This window comes from Schistocerca piceifrons, chromosome 1, assembly GCF_021461385.2.
Source record: "Schistocerca piceifrons isolate TAMUIC-IGC-003096 chromosome 1, iqSchPice1.1, whole genome shotgun sequence".
NCBI lineage: Eukaryota > Metazoa > Arthropoda > Insecta > Orthoptera > Acrididae > Schistocerca > Schistocerca piceifrons.
The window spans coordinates 868,222,931-868,244,693 of record NC_060138.1 but is presented as its reverse complement, the minus strand read 5'-3'; the positions used below and the strand labels follow the sequence as shown (position 1 = coordinate 868,244,693).

Below are 21,763 nucleotides of genomic sequence, written 5' to 3'. Positions count from 1 at the left end.
ACGATAAAAAAAAAATGGTGGTAGAGCACTTGCCCGCAAAGGCAAAGTTCCCGTGTTCGAGTCTCGGTCCAGCACACAGTTTTAATCTGCCAGGAAGTTTCATATCAGCGCACATTCCACTGCAGAGTGAAAATTTCATTTGACTCCTACAAGATGTTTTGCCAGTCTGTAGGTGGGCGAACTGATTGCACTAACAAAGGCCCTACGAGGGACATTTTCCTTATGCATATTTCGGCAATCCGTGAAGCCCGGGAGGTCTGTCGACACGAGGCATTAATTCGCCTGCTAAACCACAGTCCTTTCATAATTTCCTGTCTTTCTGACTACGGTATGTGTCGGATCGCGACTGAGCTTCCGGTACGCGTCATCTTCGAATAAATTTAGCTCCTTCAGGTGGAAGTCGTCAGTGTTCAGAATCACAGTTGCATTTCCTTTGTCGTCTGGTAAGACAAAGTCCTCGTTCTCACGCAAAAAGCGTAAGCCACGTCTTTCCTCCTGGCCAATATTACATTAGATACATATCTAATTAATGTTGTAAACCACATTTCATTCCCGAATGTCTAAAAATAAGTGTACTGCTCGGTCATCGAAAATGACTCGTATGTACTTTTACAGATGGTGGGTCATCTGAGGCCGCACTGCGTCAAGAAATGGAAGCAGAATGCGAAGCAAAGCTCGCAGCTCTTAGGAGTGAACACCAGAAGGAACTGGAACGACGTGAGCAGGTAATATTTCAAGACATAATGAGACAATATAGCGTAGTTTGTAAGATCCTGCCAAAAACGCAGTATTTCATGTGCAGATTTGGTGGATACAGACCCAAAAAGCCCTACTGTTTTATATTTGACCAGTAAGTTGAAAGTTATAAGTGTTTGTAGTTTGTGGGGTTCCAAGATATAACCCACGCACACGTATGCAACTAAATGTACTTTATGTGGACAGTTGTATGTCTGTCATTCGTCTTACTACAGATCGATGTGGGTATGTGTTAGGGTAAGAAGACATTGTAAATTTTGGGAGTATTCAGATTTTCACATAGAGCTAAAGCTACAAGAGAGATAGTTAGTAGACTGGCTGACGTGCATTATTTAGCGCTACCTGTGGTAACATGTCATACTGTTGACCGTCTTCCTTTATTTACTCATTTTTCAGTTGATTCGAAAGAGAAGGAGTGTTAGTATATCATTCTGTAAGCTCCAAAGCTGCTGAATTTGTTTTCGGAATCTTGCCTACCATGTCCTCAATAAGAAATGCACTAAATTACTTAGGCGAAGCGTTGAAGATTGGTGTATGTTTTATTACCTGTGTTCTGTAACACTGCTGTATTTTGCATATATTGATGTATTACTTTGCTTATGTGATGAAGCTTGTTTCATCCGAGTTATCCTTGAGATGACGGAGGGCATTGATCAACGCTTGCAGTGTAATTTGTAACATTTCGAAAGCTTGAAAATCGTAAGATCATTAGTTATTGTTGTAACTAAAAACTTCCGAACTGTATGGAACATATGGTGAAATATGAATTTGTTCCTTTGGAAGCATTCTAAGGCATTTACAGTTCCTTTTGGCATTGGCCCAGAAATTGTTCTTGCAGCTTTTAATGAAAATTTAAATAAAGCTTACACACCAGTAAATATGGGTTAGAGAGTGAAAGTTACGTAAGTTCCTATGAAGTAGTTTTAAAGGCGACACCTTGTACATAAAGTATAACATGCAAAATGTAAACTGTTCTCTGATACTGACGATTGGTATCCATTTGTAGATGGGTTGTCGTTTGGCAAAATTAGGATTTATGTAAATTGATTCAACAGAGAGATAGTTTAGCTAGTTATCGCTTTTGATGTTAATTTCATCAACTTACGATCAACCAAACCTTCGATGGCTATTCGATCAGCTATGAGTAGTTAGGTCGTAATGTACACCTGACAACAGCAAAATTGGACTACTGCTGAATGCAACTAACATAACGTAGCTGTGTCGCAGGTCCTCTACATGTGGAAAAACTATGAGGTACAGTTGTTTGGTTTTACTCAATGGTTACCACAAGACACTACTAGAGAACACTGCTCATTATGGCAGTCAGTCCAGATGTAAACTAATACCACGATACAACAAATATTAGAAAACATATTATTAGAGATGAGACAGTACCTAATGCTTATAAATTAAACTTCGTTACAATAAGTGGCCCGTCTGTGGTCTTATAACACTCATTAAATGACACGATGGGTTGTTGTTTGTGATCCAAATTTGAAATCACAGTTAACCAAACAAAGCTTGTGTGTCTGATCGAGACTCAGCTAGGCATAAAGAGGTGTAAAATATCGAAGTGTTCACTAGTGTCAGTTTACAAGGCCAAATATCCAAACCTGCAAATAAATGATGATACGTTTAGCACTGCACTGGGAACCCCATGAAGGTTATACTGCACCTGAGAAGTAACCATGAAAGGTATTTAATAAAGTGCAATGCACCAATGTGAAACGCCATCAAGTAAAGTTGGGGTGATGGACTGGGACTAGAACCCAGTGCTTATATGAATTGTTAAATAAGTACAATCAAATGTTAGATGTTAAATATGTTCATCAACAGCGTTATACCAGGACCTGAAACTACGATACAAATGATTACTGCCTGTCAGGGACTCGAACCCGGTACCTTCCACATTTCTTTTTTAGCTACGAATAGACCTGAAATGTTTACTGTCACTTAATCAATAGCGAGATGTGCATAAGTTCGGCTACAGGTAACGCAACGAATAGTTCTGTGCTGCCTGGGACCCCAACCCCACACGATGCTGATGTTGACCCCACACGAAGAGGTGTCAACTATGAATTTCTCTTTTCCTACTAGTTACGATCACAACGTTCATAGAGACCTAGAGGAGTTTAGGCATCATGAGGAAACAACGAAATAAATGGGACAGTATCACATCGAAGGGTTCAAATGCAGAGAATAATTGGAATCAGTGCTCGAATCCCAGTCCAGTATGAGTATTTTCAAAATCTCAAGGTCACTTAAAATAACAGATGAACGTCCTATGACCTTACTGAAATAACATTACTAGTGGAAGAAAGTTTACTAGAGACAGAGTTCCTGCAAGCAGCAACTTCTGCCTCTGACAACCAAAACTAATCCAGCACTGTTCCATTCAGTAGCGAATGGACATGTTTGTTGTTGATTTGGAACCATGGCACAATCCTGGATTCTTTACTTTTCGAGTCGCTGGAGGTGAAGATGGTGTGTTTGTGGCTGTTAAAAAATGGTACCCCCAGCAGGAATTTAACACACACCTTAGCCATTACAAGTTAGCCTCGGTCCAACTAACCACCGAATGTCACTTATCTTAGCATCATGTGTTTGTCGTTATGGGGTACGCAGCACGTGGAACGAGAAGAGTTGACTTCCACTTGATCTGCTGTTGTGAATAATCGATTCGTGTTCTAGTAGTCAACGTCATGTGGGAACACATTTCAGTAATATCAAACCCATCCTTTTCCTTCCTTTTTTAACCCATAATCCATTGTCTGCCAAGAGCATCAGACTGACAGAAGGTCAGAGACAGTTCTGTTCACTTTCTAATCAGCCAGTAATAGAACACTGTTGTGGAAACATGTTTGTGAAAGGCTCGTAGGTATCTACCCTGGTAAGACCATTTTCAGCACCATCAACCAGTGGTCATTTGATACAGACCGACGTCTGCCCAAGTGATTGCGACATCCGACCTCTGTTACCAGCATGCTCCGTGGCGCTTTCATTTGGCATGTCGCTATAAGCGTATTTAACTATTTTGTTGAAGGTTTGTAGTACAGCTTGTGCCATGACAGCTTGAATATTTCTCATTTTTGATGTTATGAAGATCGTCACTTCCGCATAGACAGAGTCTAAACCAGAGCAAAGTCTAACATCTGTGATATTGTGTTGTGTTTGTGTTTGATAAAAGGGTGAAAGCAGTGGAGGCAATTCGAAACACCTGCTCCCTGTATGGAGTGACTGCTATCGAGAAAGTCTTTGCTGGTAAGATGGTTTTCAGATAAATTAATCACCACATTCTGGAAGACAAAGAGGCATTGATGAAGGACGCTTCTGCGATTTACTACTATGGTCAGTGACAGGGTATCCGATAACCGGCAAGTGCGATACTTACCTTCAGTAGACATACTTAGGTTAAAAGAAAAGATGAACGATCACTGTATTACATCTCGCCGAAAACGTGATTAGACTCGAAGCAGGATCTCGACCTGGGAGGGATGGGGAAGGGGGTTGACTGTGCCCTTTCGAAGGATTGATCCTGGTATTTCCAATAAGAGATTTAAGGAGGTCACCGTAAACCTAAATCACTGCGGTCTGATGGCGATTTGAAATACTGTACGGTAACTTCATAAGGAGAAAATATTGGGTAAGTCATAACAAACAGTATCTCAAACGATGGCCTGTAATGCCCACAAAATGTATTGTTATTGATATACTTCTGGTGGGACAAAGAAGGTGTTTTGTGTTACGAAGTGCTCCACAGGACTGTGCTCTTCGCAGCTGACATCTGGTGCCATAAAATGAGGTTTTGCAGTTGTAGAGCAACAAAAGCGATCTGGAAGACAGCACCAAGAAGCTACTTTGGCAAACACACCTACTGCACATATTCTAATTTGGCACCCACCTGTGTTTCCTTTCTCGCCACTTATCCATCAACCACCAAGAAAGTTGGTTTTGTTTCCTTTTGTTTGTTTTTGTTTGTTTCGCTTTGAGAATTGCGCTTTAAACGTGGTTTAACTCAGAATCGACAAGTCGCTACTTGTATGGGATCGAAAAACTACCTGGGCATCATCAGACGGTTTTCGATAAAGAGGTGGAATATATTGTTGGTAGTTTCTCTGATATTTGCGTCCATGTTGTTCAGTAACCTAACGGCACACGCCATTAATATGCACTACACTAATACGAATGGTGTCTCCAGTAACTTTACCAGACGACAACGTAAATACGAAAATGTGGCTGTTAGAGTTGTTGCTGTATGAAAAACAGTTAACAGAGTATTCAGTGGTACGATTGAATTGACAGTTTGTATATTTTCAGAAGCAGTTCCCCAGTATTTTATGTTTCTTACCTCTACTTGTTACTGAACGTAGCGAGACGTCTTATGACGACAAAATTTCTAAAGATGTTCTGAATTCGATATACCTGTTTGTAGCTTTGTCACAGAGGAGGTAAAATGTTACTCTCGCACCAGTTTGGAACTGAGAGCTACTGCCAATTTCTCTTTGCGGTGCATCGAAATTTTCAAGGAGCAAGCGACCAAATGCTGCGTTCATCGCCTCCTCATTACCCTTGTGATGGCTGATACAGACAATTTTCAACGTATACAACGAGATTAGTAATCTACCCAGTCTGTAAACACATACTTGATAAGTCGATGTCACATCACTCTGGAATTCATTCAGAATCTTTGATTGGTATACCATGAATGTATCTAGTCGATCTCGCAAGAACATTCTCTGTCTTTTCAGGAAATAACAAAACTAAGGAGAATTTGACAGTTGCGTGTTGGGTCGACAACGGCGATATGTGCGGGCAGCATAGAACTATTCGTTGCGTTACCCCTAGCCGAACATGTGCACATATCGTTACCGGTGAAGAAACAATAACTATTTAATGTCTATTCGTAGCTATGAGACAACAGCGAAAGCTGCTGTGTCCGGATCCCTCCCAGGCAAAAATAATTTGTATCGTCGTTTCAGGTTCCAGTATCACGCTACTGGTGAACATATTTAATATCTGACATCTGATTCTAGGGCTATACGCTGCAGACAGCCGACCATGTGAAGAAGAGCTTGGGACAGAAGAAGAAGATAAAGTTGCAGATGATGACAAAGGAAGTGCAATACTAACTAGTGAGATTGAAGCACCTATGAGGGAGATGAAAAATAGAAAGGCAATGGGAACTGATGAGATTCCTGTGGAACTGTTAAAGTCATTGGAGAAAGAAGGGAAAAGGGAGTTGATTGAATCGTGTAATCAAATATACATGTCAAGAAAATGGCCAAAGGACTTAATATCCGCAGAAAAGAAAAAAGAACAGCAAAAAGTGTGAGGAACATAGAACAGTGAGCCTGATATCGCTTGCAGGCAAAGTTTTGATGAGGACGCTCAACAGAAGGCTATATGGAAAGTTGAATTTCGTAATAGGAGATGAACATGGTTTCAGGCGAGGAGTGGGAACTAGAGATGCCACTGGGCTACTGAGAGTGATAGGGGAGAGGTACATGGAGAAGAAAAGGAAGATGTATGTTGTGTTCATTCGTCGTGAGAAGGATTTTGACTGTGCTAGATTGGACAAACTGATGGTAATCCTAAGGAAACATGGAATTGACTGGAGGGATAGATGGATAATTAGAAAAAAAATTCAAATGTGTGGGAAATCATATGGGACTTAACTGTCATCAGTCCCTAAGCTTACACACTACTTAACATAAATTATCCTAAGGACGAACACACACACACACACACACACACACACACACACACACACACACACACATGCGCGAGGGAGGACTCGAACCTCCGCCGGCAAATCAGAAATTTATATTTGAACCAGAGAACAAAAGTAAGAATAGGAAGTGTAATGAGTGAAGAAATGGAACTGGGAAGAGGGGTAAGACAAGGTTGTTTTTTTTTTTCACCAACACTGTTCAATTTCTATCTGGAGGAAATTATTAATGAAAGTTTGGATGAAAGGAGAGGTGTTGTATAGGGGGTCGGAGAGTGGAGTGTATAAGATTTGCAGACGACACGGTTGTAGCGGCAGGGGGTGCAACAGAGATGGAACAAATGTTAGATAATCTAAACACAAAATTAGAAGAATATGGAATGAAGATTAACAAGAAGAAAACGAAAAGCATGGTAATTGGAGGAACGGGAGAAAACGCTGTATGAAAACAGGGGGAGAGGAAATAGAACAAGTGAACTTCAATTACTTTGGAAGTATAGTAATGGATGACGTGTATTGCTCAACAGAAATTAGGAAAAGAATTTCAGTGGCAAAAGAAGGATACAAGAGGAAACAGAAATTATTTTGCGGGCCACTAAACAAAGATCTACGGAAAAGACTTGCCAAATGTTACACCTGGAGCGTTGTACTGTGTGGTGCGGAGACCTGGACATTGAGGAAGGAAGATGAAAGAATATTGGAGGCACTAGAGATGTGAATGTGGAGAAGAATGGAAAAAGTGAAATTGGAAGACAGAGTAAGGAATGAAGAAGTATTAAGAAGAGTTGGAGAAGAAAGAAATCTGCTAAAAGTCATCAGAAAGAGAAAACGGAACTTAACTGGACATTGTTTGAGGAGGGACTGTTTATTGAAGGAAAGAATGGTGGAGCGAAAAAGGGGAAGAGGGCTGAGGAGAGCTGACGCTATCAAATAGCATTGCCGCGCGGGATTAACCGAACAGTCTAGGCGCTGCAGTCATGAACTGTGCGGCTGGTCCCGGCGGAGGTTAGAGTCCTACCTCGGGCATGGGTGTGTGTGTTTGTCCGTAGGATAATTTAGGTTAAGTAGTGTGTAAACATAGGGACTGATGACCTTAGTAGTTAAGTCCCATAAGATTTCACACACATTTTATCATTTTTATCAAATAGCATTCCTCTTGCCCCCTCCAGAGGAACTATGTCAGAGGCATAGGGAAAATAAGTATAAATAAGCGAGCCCGGAGGCTAAAAGCAGGCAGTCGTGTCACCAATTTGTCCGCGTGGTGCCCTGTGCTGCCCGATTACTTCACATTTGTATACAATGCTCGCCGGGCAACTTGCTTTAAATGTTCGTTTTGTGAAGTGCAAAATTTTTCATTTCTGAACGTAACTAAGCACTGCTGTGCCATGAATAAGTGCAGGCGTGGATTTGGTGAATTCTTGTAAATTTCGCGCAGCTATGGGCGGGCTGTGCCTTCTAGCCTGCGAGCGGTGTCATAAACCTGCCTCGCAGAATCGTTTGCAAGATACCGACATCGCCCACGCCTGCCATGCGATGTATCAGTCGGTCCTTTAACTACTGCCTTCCAGTCGGCCTCAGTTGCTGGTTCTCTAAATTTTGCACAATAAGGCCTTGCTGAAAGAGCATCGTCTTTCCTCCAGGGATTTCCATTTGAGCTCACGAAACACTTCGGTACTACTTGCGTGCTCATCCAATCTACAGCTCACTTAGCAGCCCACCTCTGAATTTCTGCGATGTCTTCCTTCAATCTGACCTGTTGGCGATCCCAAACTCTCGAACAGTACTGAAGAATGCGTCGCACTAGCATTCTACACGCTATCTCTTTTGTCGCTGAGCTACACTTTCCAAAAATTCTCGCAATGAAACAAAATCGAGCATACGCCTTCCCTGCTACTAACCTGACGTTCTCCTTCTGTTTCATATCGCTTTGCAACATTACGCCTAGATATTTAATCGATGTGACTTTCTCAAGCTGCAGTCTACTAATGCAATATTCGAACGTTAAAGGACCTCTTCTCCTCCTTATTAATTTAATTTTTCTACGTTTAGAACGAGCTGCTATTCATCAAACCAAATAGAAATTCTGTCTAAGTCATCTTCAATATTCTCACAGTCACTCAACGGCGGCATCTTCCCACACACCGCAGCGTCGTTAATTGCTGTTCATCCTGCCCGTCAGGTCGTTTATGTTATATAGTGAATAAAAGCCTCCGTATCACACCTCCCTGGGGAATTCCTCACAATACTCTTGCCTCTGATGAATACTCGCCGTCGACACCACATGCTGGGTTTTGTTACTTAAAAAGGCCTTGAGCCACTCACATATCTTGGAACTTAAACCATGTGCTCGGACCTTCACCAACAATCTGTAGTGGCGCACTGTGTCAAACGCTTTCTGGAAATCAAGGAATATGGACTCTGCCTGTTGCCCTCCATCCATGGATATCATGTGAGAAAATGGCAATATGAGTTTAGCACAGGCGATGGTTTCTAAATCCGTACTGATCTGTGAACAGAAGCTTTTCTACCTCAAGGAAATTTATTACGTATATTCCTACTTAGAAAGTGTTCAAGAATTTTGCAGCAAACCGATGCTAAGGATATTTGTCTTTAATTACGTGGGTCAGTTCTTTTACCTTTCTTATCTACAGGAGTCACCTGTACTTTTTCCAGTTCGCCTGGGTCTTTTCACTGGGCGAGAGATTCGCTACAGGCTAAGTAAGTGCCCAATGCTGCGAAGTACTCTCTGTAAAACCAAATTAGGATTCCAACTGAATCTGGTGACTTACTTGTTTTCCACTCTTCCAGTTGCTTGTCTTTGTTATGAATGCCAAATATATGTGGTGTCTGTACGAAAGTCAAACCCTGGTCCTCTTCCGTGAGTGATTTCATAACCGTGAAATTTAAAACTTCAGCTTTTATTTCGTTGTCTGTTACTGCTGCACAAGACTGGTCGACGAGTAACTGTATAGAAGTCTTCGACCCTCTCGGTGATTTTACACATTACCAGAATTTTCTGGCTCTGTTGGGCCATCATGGACAGGGAACATTGGCTGGCTAAGGAATTATCAATGTCAGTTACCGTAATCTGATGATTATAATTTTCATGGGTCGATTTCAGTAATAGTGAAGCACTTTTGTGTTTCTTTATCGCAAAACTGGACCAACACATTTGGGTTTAGTTGGAAATATTGGATTCGCTGAATTGAAGTAATCTTGACTTGAGGTCGAATAGATTATTGCATTGCGTTTTACAGTTGTCGGTCAACATATGACGTCCTTTTTAAGTACAGACTAGTTTCTTCTTCACATGATTGTGTTTCTCAGTGGGTTCTCCTATCATTAGTCCAGCGGGGCTGTTTTGTAGAAGTGTTTGTCTTACAAAAGATCAATTTGACCTATAATAGGGCGCGGTGGTCTTACGGTTTTGGTTGTGAATACCTAGCTTGCTGTCACTATTTAGGCTTCCATCATTTCTTTGACGTTGCAATTCCCCGATACTGGACTTTAGAGGAGTTTCACCGTGATATAGTCAGTTCTGCGGGTGACGTATGCAGTTTGTTAGTGACTCAATGTATTCCTATGGGGCGTTCTCCGTCATAACTATATTACCGTTTTAATTTAGCTTGAATAACCCATGGTGAAAGTGGCACGTCAGTGTCTACTCATGCCCCATTTCATTTTGTTACTTTGGGCTTTTCTTTTGAGTACAGGTGTTAATTTTGTTCACGTATATTTATATTCTTCTATATTAATTTAAGCATTTATATGTTTGACCATTAAGTTTCCGACAATATAAATTTTTCTTCACTTATAATTTTGCTGTCTAAGAATCTTGGTATGAATGTACTTTTTCACCATTACTGTAACGCACTGATTTGTTTGGCAAGGGCATAAAATATGTCACCTTCTTGTGAGCTCGTAGATTTTGGTCGTTTCTTGCCACTCTTCGTATTCTACTTTATAACAGTTTACTCTCTTGGTAGACAACATGGTTTTACTAGTGACCATGTTTTCGGTTTCTCTTTATCTTGTACGGTACTTTTATAATAGGGCAATGAAGTGTTGTACTGGTTTCTTATGGTGGGAATTGGTGTTATCTATTGTCAGATATCACCATTTAGCCAGTTGCATTTCTAGACGTAAAATGTCACATTGCGCAGTGGGAATTCGGTACGTCTTGACTGCATTTTATGAATATCATTAGGACGCGAATAGTTTATCTGCGTGTCAGCGTTTTCCTTACTCCTCCATACAGCTTACGGGGAATGCTATGATATTCTTACTCGATACAATTTTCGGTGTTCATGGAGTTTGATGTTGACCTGACGTTAGTTATAAAATTTGTGAGTTTATAGGCTAACACCGTGGGACATAAGCGGTTTGAGATTCTGTACATATTTGGACTGGCACTAACACTTTCTTTCATTGCCTTGGACTACTACGTTACTGGCCGAGCTTTGAGTAATATTGCTTACCCCACGAGTACTTTATAATATGGTTCCAGTGAACAAACTCTTTTTCGCGCTAGGTGCCTCCTTGGCGCGCAAATACGTTACTCACTTTGTGGGCTTTAACTTTGATGATATGGTGGTCCTTGGACACTCACTTACCTTTGATCTTTTTACATACCCACGTTACCCATCGCGACACAGCTTGCAATGTCTTATTATTTAGATGGGTTCGTCATCTACAGATAGGTCTTTAGGGTATTGGCTTTCAGTCCCACGGAAATAGTATGACATTGTCGGCTGAGAACTTGGAGGACTCTTCTTCGTTAAATAGGATTTGAGGAAATCAAATCACATCTTTCTGTTTCGAGATGCTTTTCATTTGTGAATATTCTTAGCGTGCTTTCTGCATGCTGTTTTTTTTCTTAATATGTCGAATGTCCTTGGGTTTTGCGTCAAGTTCAGTTTTTTTTTTTTTTTTTTTTTTTTTTTTTATGCTGTGGCAACTAATTATAACACCAGTTGTGATAGTACCTAGGCTGTAAATATGCATACTATTGTACTTCATGGATTACTGTGTGACATTTTCCTTTACGTGAAGATAGGTCCTGACATATACTAGGGGTTTCCTCAGCTGTAAGAATTTTATAGGATTCTATATATTAAAAAAAAGAAAACGACAAGTTTCTTTTCAACGGAGCTTCTAATTATATATTCTTTAGTTTTTAATGTTTTTGCATATTCTCTTGTAAATCTGTGGTGTTAAATAGTTCTATGACTAACAAATATGTACACACGTTTTAGTCTATTGTGCTGGATGTACACAAAGATTTGGTTTTACGCCACTAACCAATATGTACATATGTTTTAGTCTATAGTGCTGGATGTACACAGAGAGTTAGTTTAACGTCACTACTGTCATTTGTAGTTTAAGCGCTGTTATGATTAGCCGTCACTTTCTGTAAGCTTGCTTTGTACACCCTGATGCACACTACATGTGTACTCTATTATTATGCATGGGCCTGAAGTTGACATAGTGAAATACTGAAATTGGTAGCGTTCAAAATAAAACAAAATGATATCTTAAGTTACAAGGCTGTTGGTAAGTAACATTGACATTAACAAAAAGAATTTTCTGGGGTTCTCGGCAAAATCTATCGCTAAAGTATGACGATGAAAGTTGTTATATGCTTCGCGCATTGCTCATCTTACGGACGCAATAATTTCTATTAAATTTTGCCTGTCAGCATTTGCACACTCTTTTTTGAGCCTAAAGTGTAATAATCTCCGATTCCGCAGCATTTTCCTGATCTGAAGGTTAAACCTCGAAGGGTCCTTTACATCTTTAACCCACATACTTGGCACACACGTCTCCAGAGCGGGATTTACAATCAGTTTACACTTTGGGCATAATCCATCTACGCCCGTCATACCGGAGCTAAATAATGTCCATTCACTGTCTGTGTGGGATGTTAGCAACTGCTCGTCTTCCGTTTCTAGCATGGACATTCTCCTGGTGTTTCTGACGGATTTATTAACTTTAGTAACCATCGGTTTGATATGTGTGACTGGAGTAGAATTGTCTTCAGCGACGCGTCCCGCTTTGAATTGGGCACCATAACCAGCAAAGACGTGTTTAAAGATAGCACGCTGGCATATCAAGTTGAGTGTTGCCTACCATATGGCCCGACAACCAGGAGTGATGGGCCGGGGTCCCATTTCATTTCAAAGCAGGGCCCCTTTGATTGCCATGCGCGGCACCCTTACAGCGCAACGGTACGTTGACGGAATTGGCTCTGAGCACTATTGGACTTAACATCGGAAATCATCAGTCCCCTAGAACTTACAAATACTTAAATCTAACTAACCTAAGGACAGTACACACATCCATGCCCGAGGCAGGATTCGAACCTGCGACCGTAGCAGTCGCGCGGTTCCAGACTGAAGCGCCTAGAACCGCTCGGCCACCGCGGCCGGCGTTGACGGTATTCTACGCCCCGTTTTGTTGCTGCTCGTGGCAAGCCATCCTGGACTTACATTCAGCAAGATAATGTCCGTCCCTACTCGGCGAGGGTTTCTACCGCTTGTCCTTGTGATTGAGAAACCCTGCATTGTCCATCAAGGCCGCCGGATCTCTCCCCAATTGAGAACATTCGGGCATTATCGGCAGGGCCCTCCAAACAGCTCCGGGTTTTGACGATCTAACGGGCCAATTGGACAAAATTTCGGACATTATCCCACTGGAGGACATCCGACAATATTGTCAATCAACGCCAAAACCAATAACTTCTTGAATAAGGCCCAGAGGTGGACCAAAACACTGTTGACTTGCCCAATTTGTGATATTCTTTCTCGGGAATAAATCATTCAGTTTATCTGAAATTGTAAGCATTTGTACATCACATCTACCGATTGCATTCCTTCTCGGATAATTCCTTCGTGGTACGTCTTTCTTGTTTCTTAGAGCGTAATAACAATAATACTGCAGGTGCAGATACAAACAATTAAATTCCTGTAAACTCTCTGAATTCAAAACAGGAATCCGAGAGGAAGACAGATCCTGGTTCAACTGCGGTTGGACCAAATTTCATGCCAGGATGGAGTATGCCTTTATGTGATACTGCTGTATTTGTCGGCTGTACATGCATACCACTTATTTGACTTATGTGGTAGTTGCGTACAGATTAACTATGGGTGATGCATGCTCTGTCCCTTCCATACTCTAAGAACTGACAGAAGATCCAGTTGACACAATAATCTTTTCCTGAAATCAAAATAATTTCAGACTTCTTCCACAGTTTCAATAAAATACTACTCCACATTGCAGTACAAAGTGAGCCTAATCATAACATAGGATTCTGAGATTATCGTACGACATGTAGTTTCTTGGTATTTGTACTATGAGACTTTTTTTCCAGTTTTCTGTTTATGTAATCTACGTGTCTATCACACTTTATCTTCTGTCGTATCGATATAGTGAGATTTTTGAACTCTCTGCTTTTTCAATTGTTTGTCCATTTATTTCAAGATGAGGATTAGTGAGTATCCTGTTCTGTGTCGTGAATATGCCCTTAGCAACAGTCTTTTCCTGATTTATAATTAATCTGTTTGCATCACAGTACTCTACTCTATTCTGTGTGATAGCTTAATGTTGTTGTTTGATACTTCCTGTAGTTAAGATGCTGGTGTCATCATTAAATTAGTATAATTTTTATTATTACTGTTTACAACGAAATTATTTGTGTATAGTAAAAACAGAATTGAACTCAGTATGGAACCTTGGGGATCTTTATGTCCGACTACTAATAAATCTGACAGATGGTAGTGACTTCATATGTTATCTCTATGAGCTGTTATTTAATCCAGTTACGTCTGCTCCCCTAATACCCCATTTCCGAATCTTACTTAGTAAATTATTGTGACTGATGGTAACAGAGGCTTCTGATAAGTAAAGGAATATGCACAAGGTATGTTCCTGAGTATCAAGTGCCTTGTAGTACTTCACACAGAGAAGAAAATATTGGTTGTGTGATTCTATTAATATTTTATGCTTATTTACAAAAGAAGACACTCATTTTAAAGAACGTTTTTCTGGAAATTTTTAAATATATACAGCAGACAAATAGGTCTCCAGTTCGGTACTATTTTTCCTTCGTTATTTGTGAAATGATTTCACTTCACCAAATTTAAACCGTGTGGAAATTTGCCAGTTGAGATGGACAAGTCGGTACTTCAGAGATAATATCTGCACATTTTTTTACAACGGAATATGTCATATTATCTATTCCTCATTAGAGATTTAATTTTAGCAGCTACATTTCTTCCTGTACTTCCTGCATCTTTGTTGGTATGAGAAATGCTATGGTACTACCTGTTCAGTTTTTTATATCATGTGTGCATGACATCTGGTTAACTAGTTTTTCTGGTACAAAATACATTAGCCTCATCTTTATGTTTAAATTTCATTCGCCTGTTCGTTATTAATTTCAATTCTGATTCTTTCTGTTTCCTTCTTTACAATATTCCGAACAGTTTTCATTTCTGTGAATGCATTTCTTCTGTACTGTCGATCTTCCAGCATTCTGGAATTTTTAAAAGCGTCTGTGAGTACTGTTTTATAGTTTCGTTACAGATTTTAGTAATTCTGTGCTGGAGTCCTTTCTGTGCAAATGATTTGATAAAGTCACAGATGCGGAGGATTTGCAATTTTTTTCAATTTGAATTAATGCGTTTTCCACGTGTTGAAGATGGTTATTCTGTTGCTGATATTTCAAAATCCTTTTCATTAGTTCCAAATGATTCTACCTATTCCTTTATTTTACAAAGAAGCCTTTATTTTACAAAGAAGCAGTTTCTACCGCATTGGAATTAATTTCTACAAATATCAGGTGCTAATCAGTAGCTTGTTATGTTCACAGTTTGTAATGCAACCTCTTTTAACTAATGCTCTTTGAGACACAGTGCAGAAGCATCAACTGACTCATTTTAAAGTATTGTCTACAGTTCTGTAAACTTATTGTTTATAGACTGAACAGTCTGCTGTGACAGCTTAAAATAAAGGATCGTTTTTTTTTTTTTTTAGATTGCTTGATTGAGCATTTCCATTTTGCCTCAATTTCTGACTCTTGTTTCGTATTGAATATTTCGAGTACATAATCCATTTTATTGAGGAATGTGTGTCTATCGTTTTGTATTACTATTTAAATTGTCACCCGATCACTGAAAGCCCGTTTTCCTTGTCGTCAAGGACTGTGCCTCAGTCGGTAAAAACGGAACTGTTACTGGATCACCTTGTTGTCCGTCTGTCTGTCTGTAAGCCAGTCTGTCTGCCCAACTGTTAAAAACCCTTTTCCTAAGGAACGGATAAACGTATCAAGTTGTAATTTATGTCACACATTAAGGACTATAGTCCCTTGGCAGTGTAGAAGCCTGAAGCTTCTAAGTGAGTGCAGTCAAAAGGTACAGCCATTTATGTCAGATATTTCGGTATTCTCTAACTCATTCTTCAAAACCTATGGGGTACTTCCTTTTGCCCTAGAATCATGATATATGTCAGGAAGCAAGGCTCCACAGCACAAGAAAAGGAAAAAAAAAAAACAGAAAAATGTTAATGTGTTATTATAACACATGAAAAAATATTTCTGTTGTCATTTGTTATTCAACTTTCTGTCTGTCCTTTCGCTGAGAGCCCTTTTTATGAAAAAGTGGTAGACTATATCATGGCTGTATCGATATCAGGCAAAAATAATCGAGATTTGCGATTCCTGGGATGGATGAATTATGTGTGTACTGTACATAACTAAGTTTATACAATACCTTCAATGGACGTGTTCTACTCATACGTATCCGCATTTTTTATAGATGAACACACATTTGCCTATATTTTACTGCAAATCGTAGAACATTGTGTAAAGAACTTATTGGCAACGAATTTATTAAGATATAAAAATACTGCCCCTAAAGTATCACAGTGACCTTGAAAACCAGTCATTTATCCTGCCTATATAGTATCGTTCAATAACTTTCTGTAATACCAGTTATCACACTGTTGCATTCTTGACAGCCAGTTTTGGCTGTTTTCATTACAATTCTTGTTTCGTTTTAGATGCTCAGTTTCACCGCAGCTGCGAGGAGAATTTGTCACTACATGCAAAAATATACCTGATATCTTCGTTCCATTGGTGATATGACTTGGTGGAACCGTTCACCATGCTCATTACTCACTGCACCGCAGTTTTCCGGGAAAAATTCTGAATGCGAGTGGAGAAAGTGCCTTGTCAATGACATGTTGCAACCAAGCAATGATGTTTGTCCGGCATGTTGTTCACCAATTAAATATGATTTTTCTTTTACCCAAGAAGTCATTCACAAATATTTTAAAGGCTTTTATAATTTGTTTCTCATTGCCCTGGAGGACTTTCCCTTGACAAAGTTCATCATGAAGCCAAGTTTTATGTGTTAAGGCGGCAGTACAATTTTATTTCGATATACCAGCGAACTGCGCTGGACATTCTTCTACCCCTGTTACAGAGTATCTCTTGGAGACTTATATTTTGTGAGACAGTGTGCGGATGTATAGTGAGTGTTCCACTCACGTAGCAAACAGCAGTATTTTGTGCATCAGAACTCCACACCCAAAAATTTCCTATTGGCATACGTTTCCCCATATTGATGGCATGGCCTACAGGAATTGAAGGCATATAATTCTCATTATATAGCAATACAGCTTTTAAACTAAGCTTTGATGCCTCTATGAATATCCTCCAGTCTTCTGGTCATGCACAACATTCAAAGCTGTCATCAAACCACTCACGTCCCAAAAGACATTTCAGTCTTTCTCCTATTCAAAATATTTAACTAAATCTTTCTTCCGTTGCTGTACACTGACACATTAGTACGTGGTTCTAGAATGTTCCACTGATTCAGCCTAGAAACTAAGCTTTGATTTTTGGCGGGTCTACGTCTCGAATTAAATCACTCAGATCACCTTGAGTTAGTCTGTGTGTCTCAGATATTGATTCAGCTACTAAATCAGGCTCCTGTGATGTTTCCTGCTTTTTGGCTTCATCGACATCCAGACTGCAATTCCCTGCTGGATTCGGTACAGGCAGAGGCAGGTACTCGTAGTCCCCATGTGGAGTGGGCGGATAGCAGACGGAACGTTGTCTGTTGAAACACGTATTTGTATAGCAGGTAGCACGAAAAAAAAACAGCAGTTGTTACCTAATTGGTGGTTTCCTAAAAATCATAGGCAAGACAAAAGGCATTGAATGTCCAGTTTTATTGATCCATCCATGTAAATTTGCATAACAGGAATGAAGCACATATGAGGTGTTCACGGTTTATTTTAATCACCAAATTTCGCATCAGAATAATGCTAGTAGGCTGTCTGAATAGTGATGTAAGTTATACGACGTTTCTGGTTGGAAAACGTCCCGGATCCACAGATACAGCAAAATTGGTCAGTATGGTTTACTCATTTATGTAATATTATGACTTTTTCAGCTGAGTCTGCTACCGAATTCAAACTGAAACAACGAAAGGACATTTTCGCTTTCACCAAAGAAAATCTACAAATAGATAATGAAATGAAACGAATTGTATACAAATAATTAAATACACCACTGGCCATTAAAATTGCTACTCCAAGAAGAAATGCAGATAACAAACAGGTATTCATTGGACAAATATATTATACTAGAACTGACATGTGATTACATTTTTCGCAATTTGGGTGCATAGATCCTGAGAAATCAGTACCCAGAACAACCACCTTTGGCCGTAATAACAGCCTTGATACACCTGGGTATTGAGTCAGAGCTAGGATGGCGTGTACAGGTACAGCTGTCCATGCAGCTTCAACTCGATACCACAGTTCATCGAGAGTAGTGATTGGCGTATTGTGACGAGCCAATTGCTCGGCCACCATTGACCAGACGTGTTCAATTGGTGAGAGATCTGGAGAATGTGCTGGCCAGGGCAGCAGTCGAACATTTTCTGTATCCAGAAAGGCCCGTACAAGACCTGCAACATGCGGTCGTTCGTGATCCTGTTGAAATGTAGGGTTTCGCAGGGATCGAATGAAGGGTAGAGCCACAGATAGTAACATATCTGAAATGTAACGTCCACTATTCAAAGTGCCTTCAATGCGAACAAGAGGTGACCGAGATGTGTAACCAACGGAACTCCATACCATCACGCCGGGTGATACGCCAGTATGGCGATGACGAATACACGCTTCCAATGTGCGTTCGCCGCGATGTCGCCAAACACGGATGCGACCATCATGATACTGTAAACAGAACCCGGATTCATCCGAAAAAAAATGACGTATTGCCATTCGTGCACCCAGGTTCGTCGTTGAGTACACCATCGCAGGCGCTCCTGTCTGTGATGCAGTGTCAAGGGTAACAGCAGCCAGGGTCTCCGAGCTGATAGTCCATGCTGCTGCAAACGTCGTCGAACGGTTCGTGCAGATGGTTGTTGTCTTGCAAACGTCCCCATCTGTTGACTCAGGGATCGAGACGTGGCTGCACGATCCGTTACAGCCATGCGGATAAGATGCCTATCGTCTCGGCTGCTAGTGATACGAGGCCGTTGGGATCCAGCACGGCGTTCCGTATTACCCTCCTGAACCCACCGATTCCATATTCTGCTAACAGTCATTGGATCGCGACCAACGCGAGCAGCAATGCCACGATACGATAAACTGCAATCGCGATAGGCTACAATCCGTTCCGACCTTTATTAAAGTCGGAATCGTGATGGTACTCATTTCTCCTCCTTACACGAGACATCACATCAATGTTCCACCATGCAACGCCGATCAACTGCTGCTTGTGTATGATAAATCGGTTGGAAACTTTCCTCATGTCAGCAAGTTGTAGGTGTCGCCACCGGCGCCAGCCTTGTGTGAGTGCTCTGAAAAGCTAATCCTTTGCATGTCACAGCACCTTCTTCCTGTCGGTTAAATTTCACGTCTGTAGCACGTCATCATCGTGGTGTAGCAATTTTAATGGCCAGTAGTGTAAGACGAGCATTGCTATTTTAACATGGTGATGCTTGACGTATTATAAAAACATAATTATGCCTCCATAGCTGTGCATAATTGTGAAAGTTTGGCCACTGCAGGATTTTGTGAACGAGGTGACCTCTTGACTACGTCGATGGGATTCATGTCGGGCGATCTGGGTGGCCAAATCATAGGCTCAAATTTCCCAGACTGTTCTTCAAACCAGTCGCAAACAATTGTGGCCTGCTGACATGCCACATTATCATCCATAAAAATTCCATCGTTATATGGGAGCACGATGTCCATGAATGGCTGCAAATTGTCCCCAGGTAGCCGAACATAAACAATTCCAGTCAATGATCAGTTCAGTTGAACAAGAGAACTAGACCTTTCCATGTAAATACAGCCCACACCAATATTGAGCCACCAGCAACTTGCAGAGTGTCTTGTTGACAACATGGGTCCATGGCTTCGTGGGGTCTGCGTCATACTCGGATCCTACCATCAGCTTTTACGAATTGAAATTTCGGCACACTTTGACACTGTCGAGCTTGGAATATTGAATTCCCTAGCAAATTCCGCAATGAAATGTCCTATGCCTCTCGATTCAACTACCACTCCGCCTTCAAAGACTGTTAATTCCCGACGTGGGGCCATAATCACGTCGGACGCCTTTTTACATGAATCACCAGAGTGCAAATAACAGCTCCGCCAATACAGTGACGTTTTAGACCTTATTGTAACTGAGAACGTTGGGTGCAACTGCTACTCTGAGATGAAGAGTTTTCCGCAAGAAAAGGAACTGCAGCACTGGAAAAAGACATGGCGAGAGAGTTACAATCCTTTGGTAGGTGTAATGCAGTGAATGCGGCGTTTGAGGAAAGTTTTACGCAAGAAAGGAACTACGGCACTGGGGAAGTTTATTAAGATTTGACACAATAGTTTTACAGCTTTTTTTCAGAAATGTCGAAAATTGTATACACATTTGTATGACACAACATTAATATTTGTATATCACCTTACGTATATGTGCACTTACAGCTGGTGCGGACTCCAGTCGTGCACGCGTCGTTCGACTTTGTCCATCTTAATTGATTTTTGTTAGTGACAACGAAAACATTACTGCTGGGCTGTTAGTACATGACGAAGGGAACAGCGATTAACATAAAGTTTGTGGGCTGTTGTCAGACGAAATATTGCTTTTTAATGACAAGTGTCGCTCGTGCACGGCTCACTACACCATTGAAACTACCATGAAACTGGATTTTGAGCTGTTGGAAAACCCTCCCTACAGCTGAGATCTTGCGCCCTCCGATTTTCATTTGTTTGGCTGGCTCAAGGATACTGCGCGAGGTTGTCCAGTTTATCACGTATTGAGATGCAGACAGCGGCCCAAAAATTATCTCCGCGACCACCCAGAAACCTTCTTCTTGGCAGGAATACGCAAGCTTTTGGTCGGCTGGAACAAATGCATCGAAAACGGAGGCGAGTTTATAAAAAGATAACGTATGTCGAACCACTATTTAATTTAACTGTAAATACATCATAGAACGAAAAGTGCAGATAATTCTCGACTCTTCCTCGTAGATAATTTCATCATCTGCGGAAGGCTGAGGTTGTTATTAATATTGTCCGCAAGCTCATTAATATTCAACATGAACAAGAAGGATCACATACTTCCCTGGCGCCCACTGGAAGTTGCTTCTGCATCTTCTGATGATTCTCTATTCAATATAAATGCTGCGTGCGCCCTGCGAAGAAGTCCTCAATACACTCACAATTTTCGTTTGATACCGCATGTATTCGTGCTTTCGAAAATAAGCGAAGGAGTGGTAGCGGTTCAAATGATATACTGCATCCACCTGATTTCCTTTATCTGTAGCTTTCAGGATATCATGTGGAAAAACTGCAAGTTGCGTTTCGCATGACAGATGTTTTCGGAATTCATGCTGACTGGCATTCTGTTCGAGATACCTATCTACGTTTGACCTTAAAATATTTTCTTGGATTCTACAAAAGAGGGTTCCCAGAGATACTGGACGGTAGGATTGTGGATCAATCACATCTGCTGCCCTTCTTATACACTGGTGTGACCTGCACTTTCTTCTAACTATTAGGCACAGTGTTTTGTTCGATTGATCTACGGTAGAGGGGATAGCTCTGCTGCAAACTCTGCATGGAACTGATAGGGATTCCATTGAACCCTGAAAGTTAGTTCACTGTTAGCTATTTCAGCTGTTTCTGTATATCATTCTGACAAAGCTTTATTTCAGTCGTCTTTAAAGTGGAGCAAGAATCAAACTGAGGCAATATTTC

The 21,763-nt window shown here is 40.8% G+C and overlaps 1 protein-coding gene across 1 annotated transcript in view; it reads left to right on the top strand.

Annotated features, from left to right (window-relative positions):
* Positions 1–650: 650 nt before the first annotated feature.
* LOC124776086 (uncharacterized protein MCAP_0864-like) overlaps positions 651–21,763 on the top strand; it is an 89,244-nt gene continuing 68,131 nt past the window's right edge. The window contains exon 1 of the mRNA XM_047250931.1: positions 651–725. Within this exon, the coding sequence (XP_047106887.1) occupies positions 651–725 (75 nt within the window). The remainder of the gene's footprint in view (positions 726–21,763) is intronic.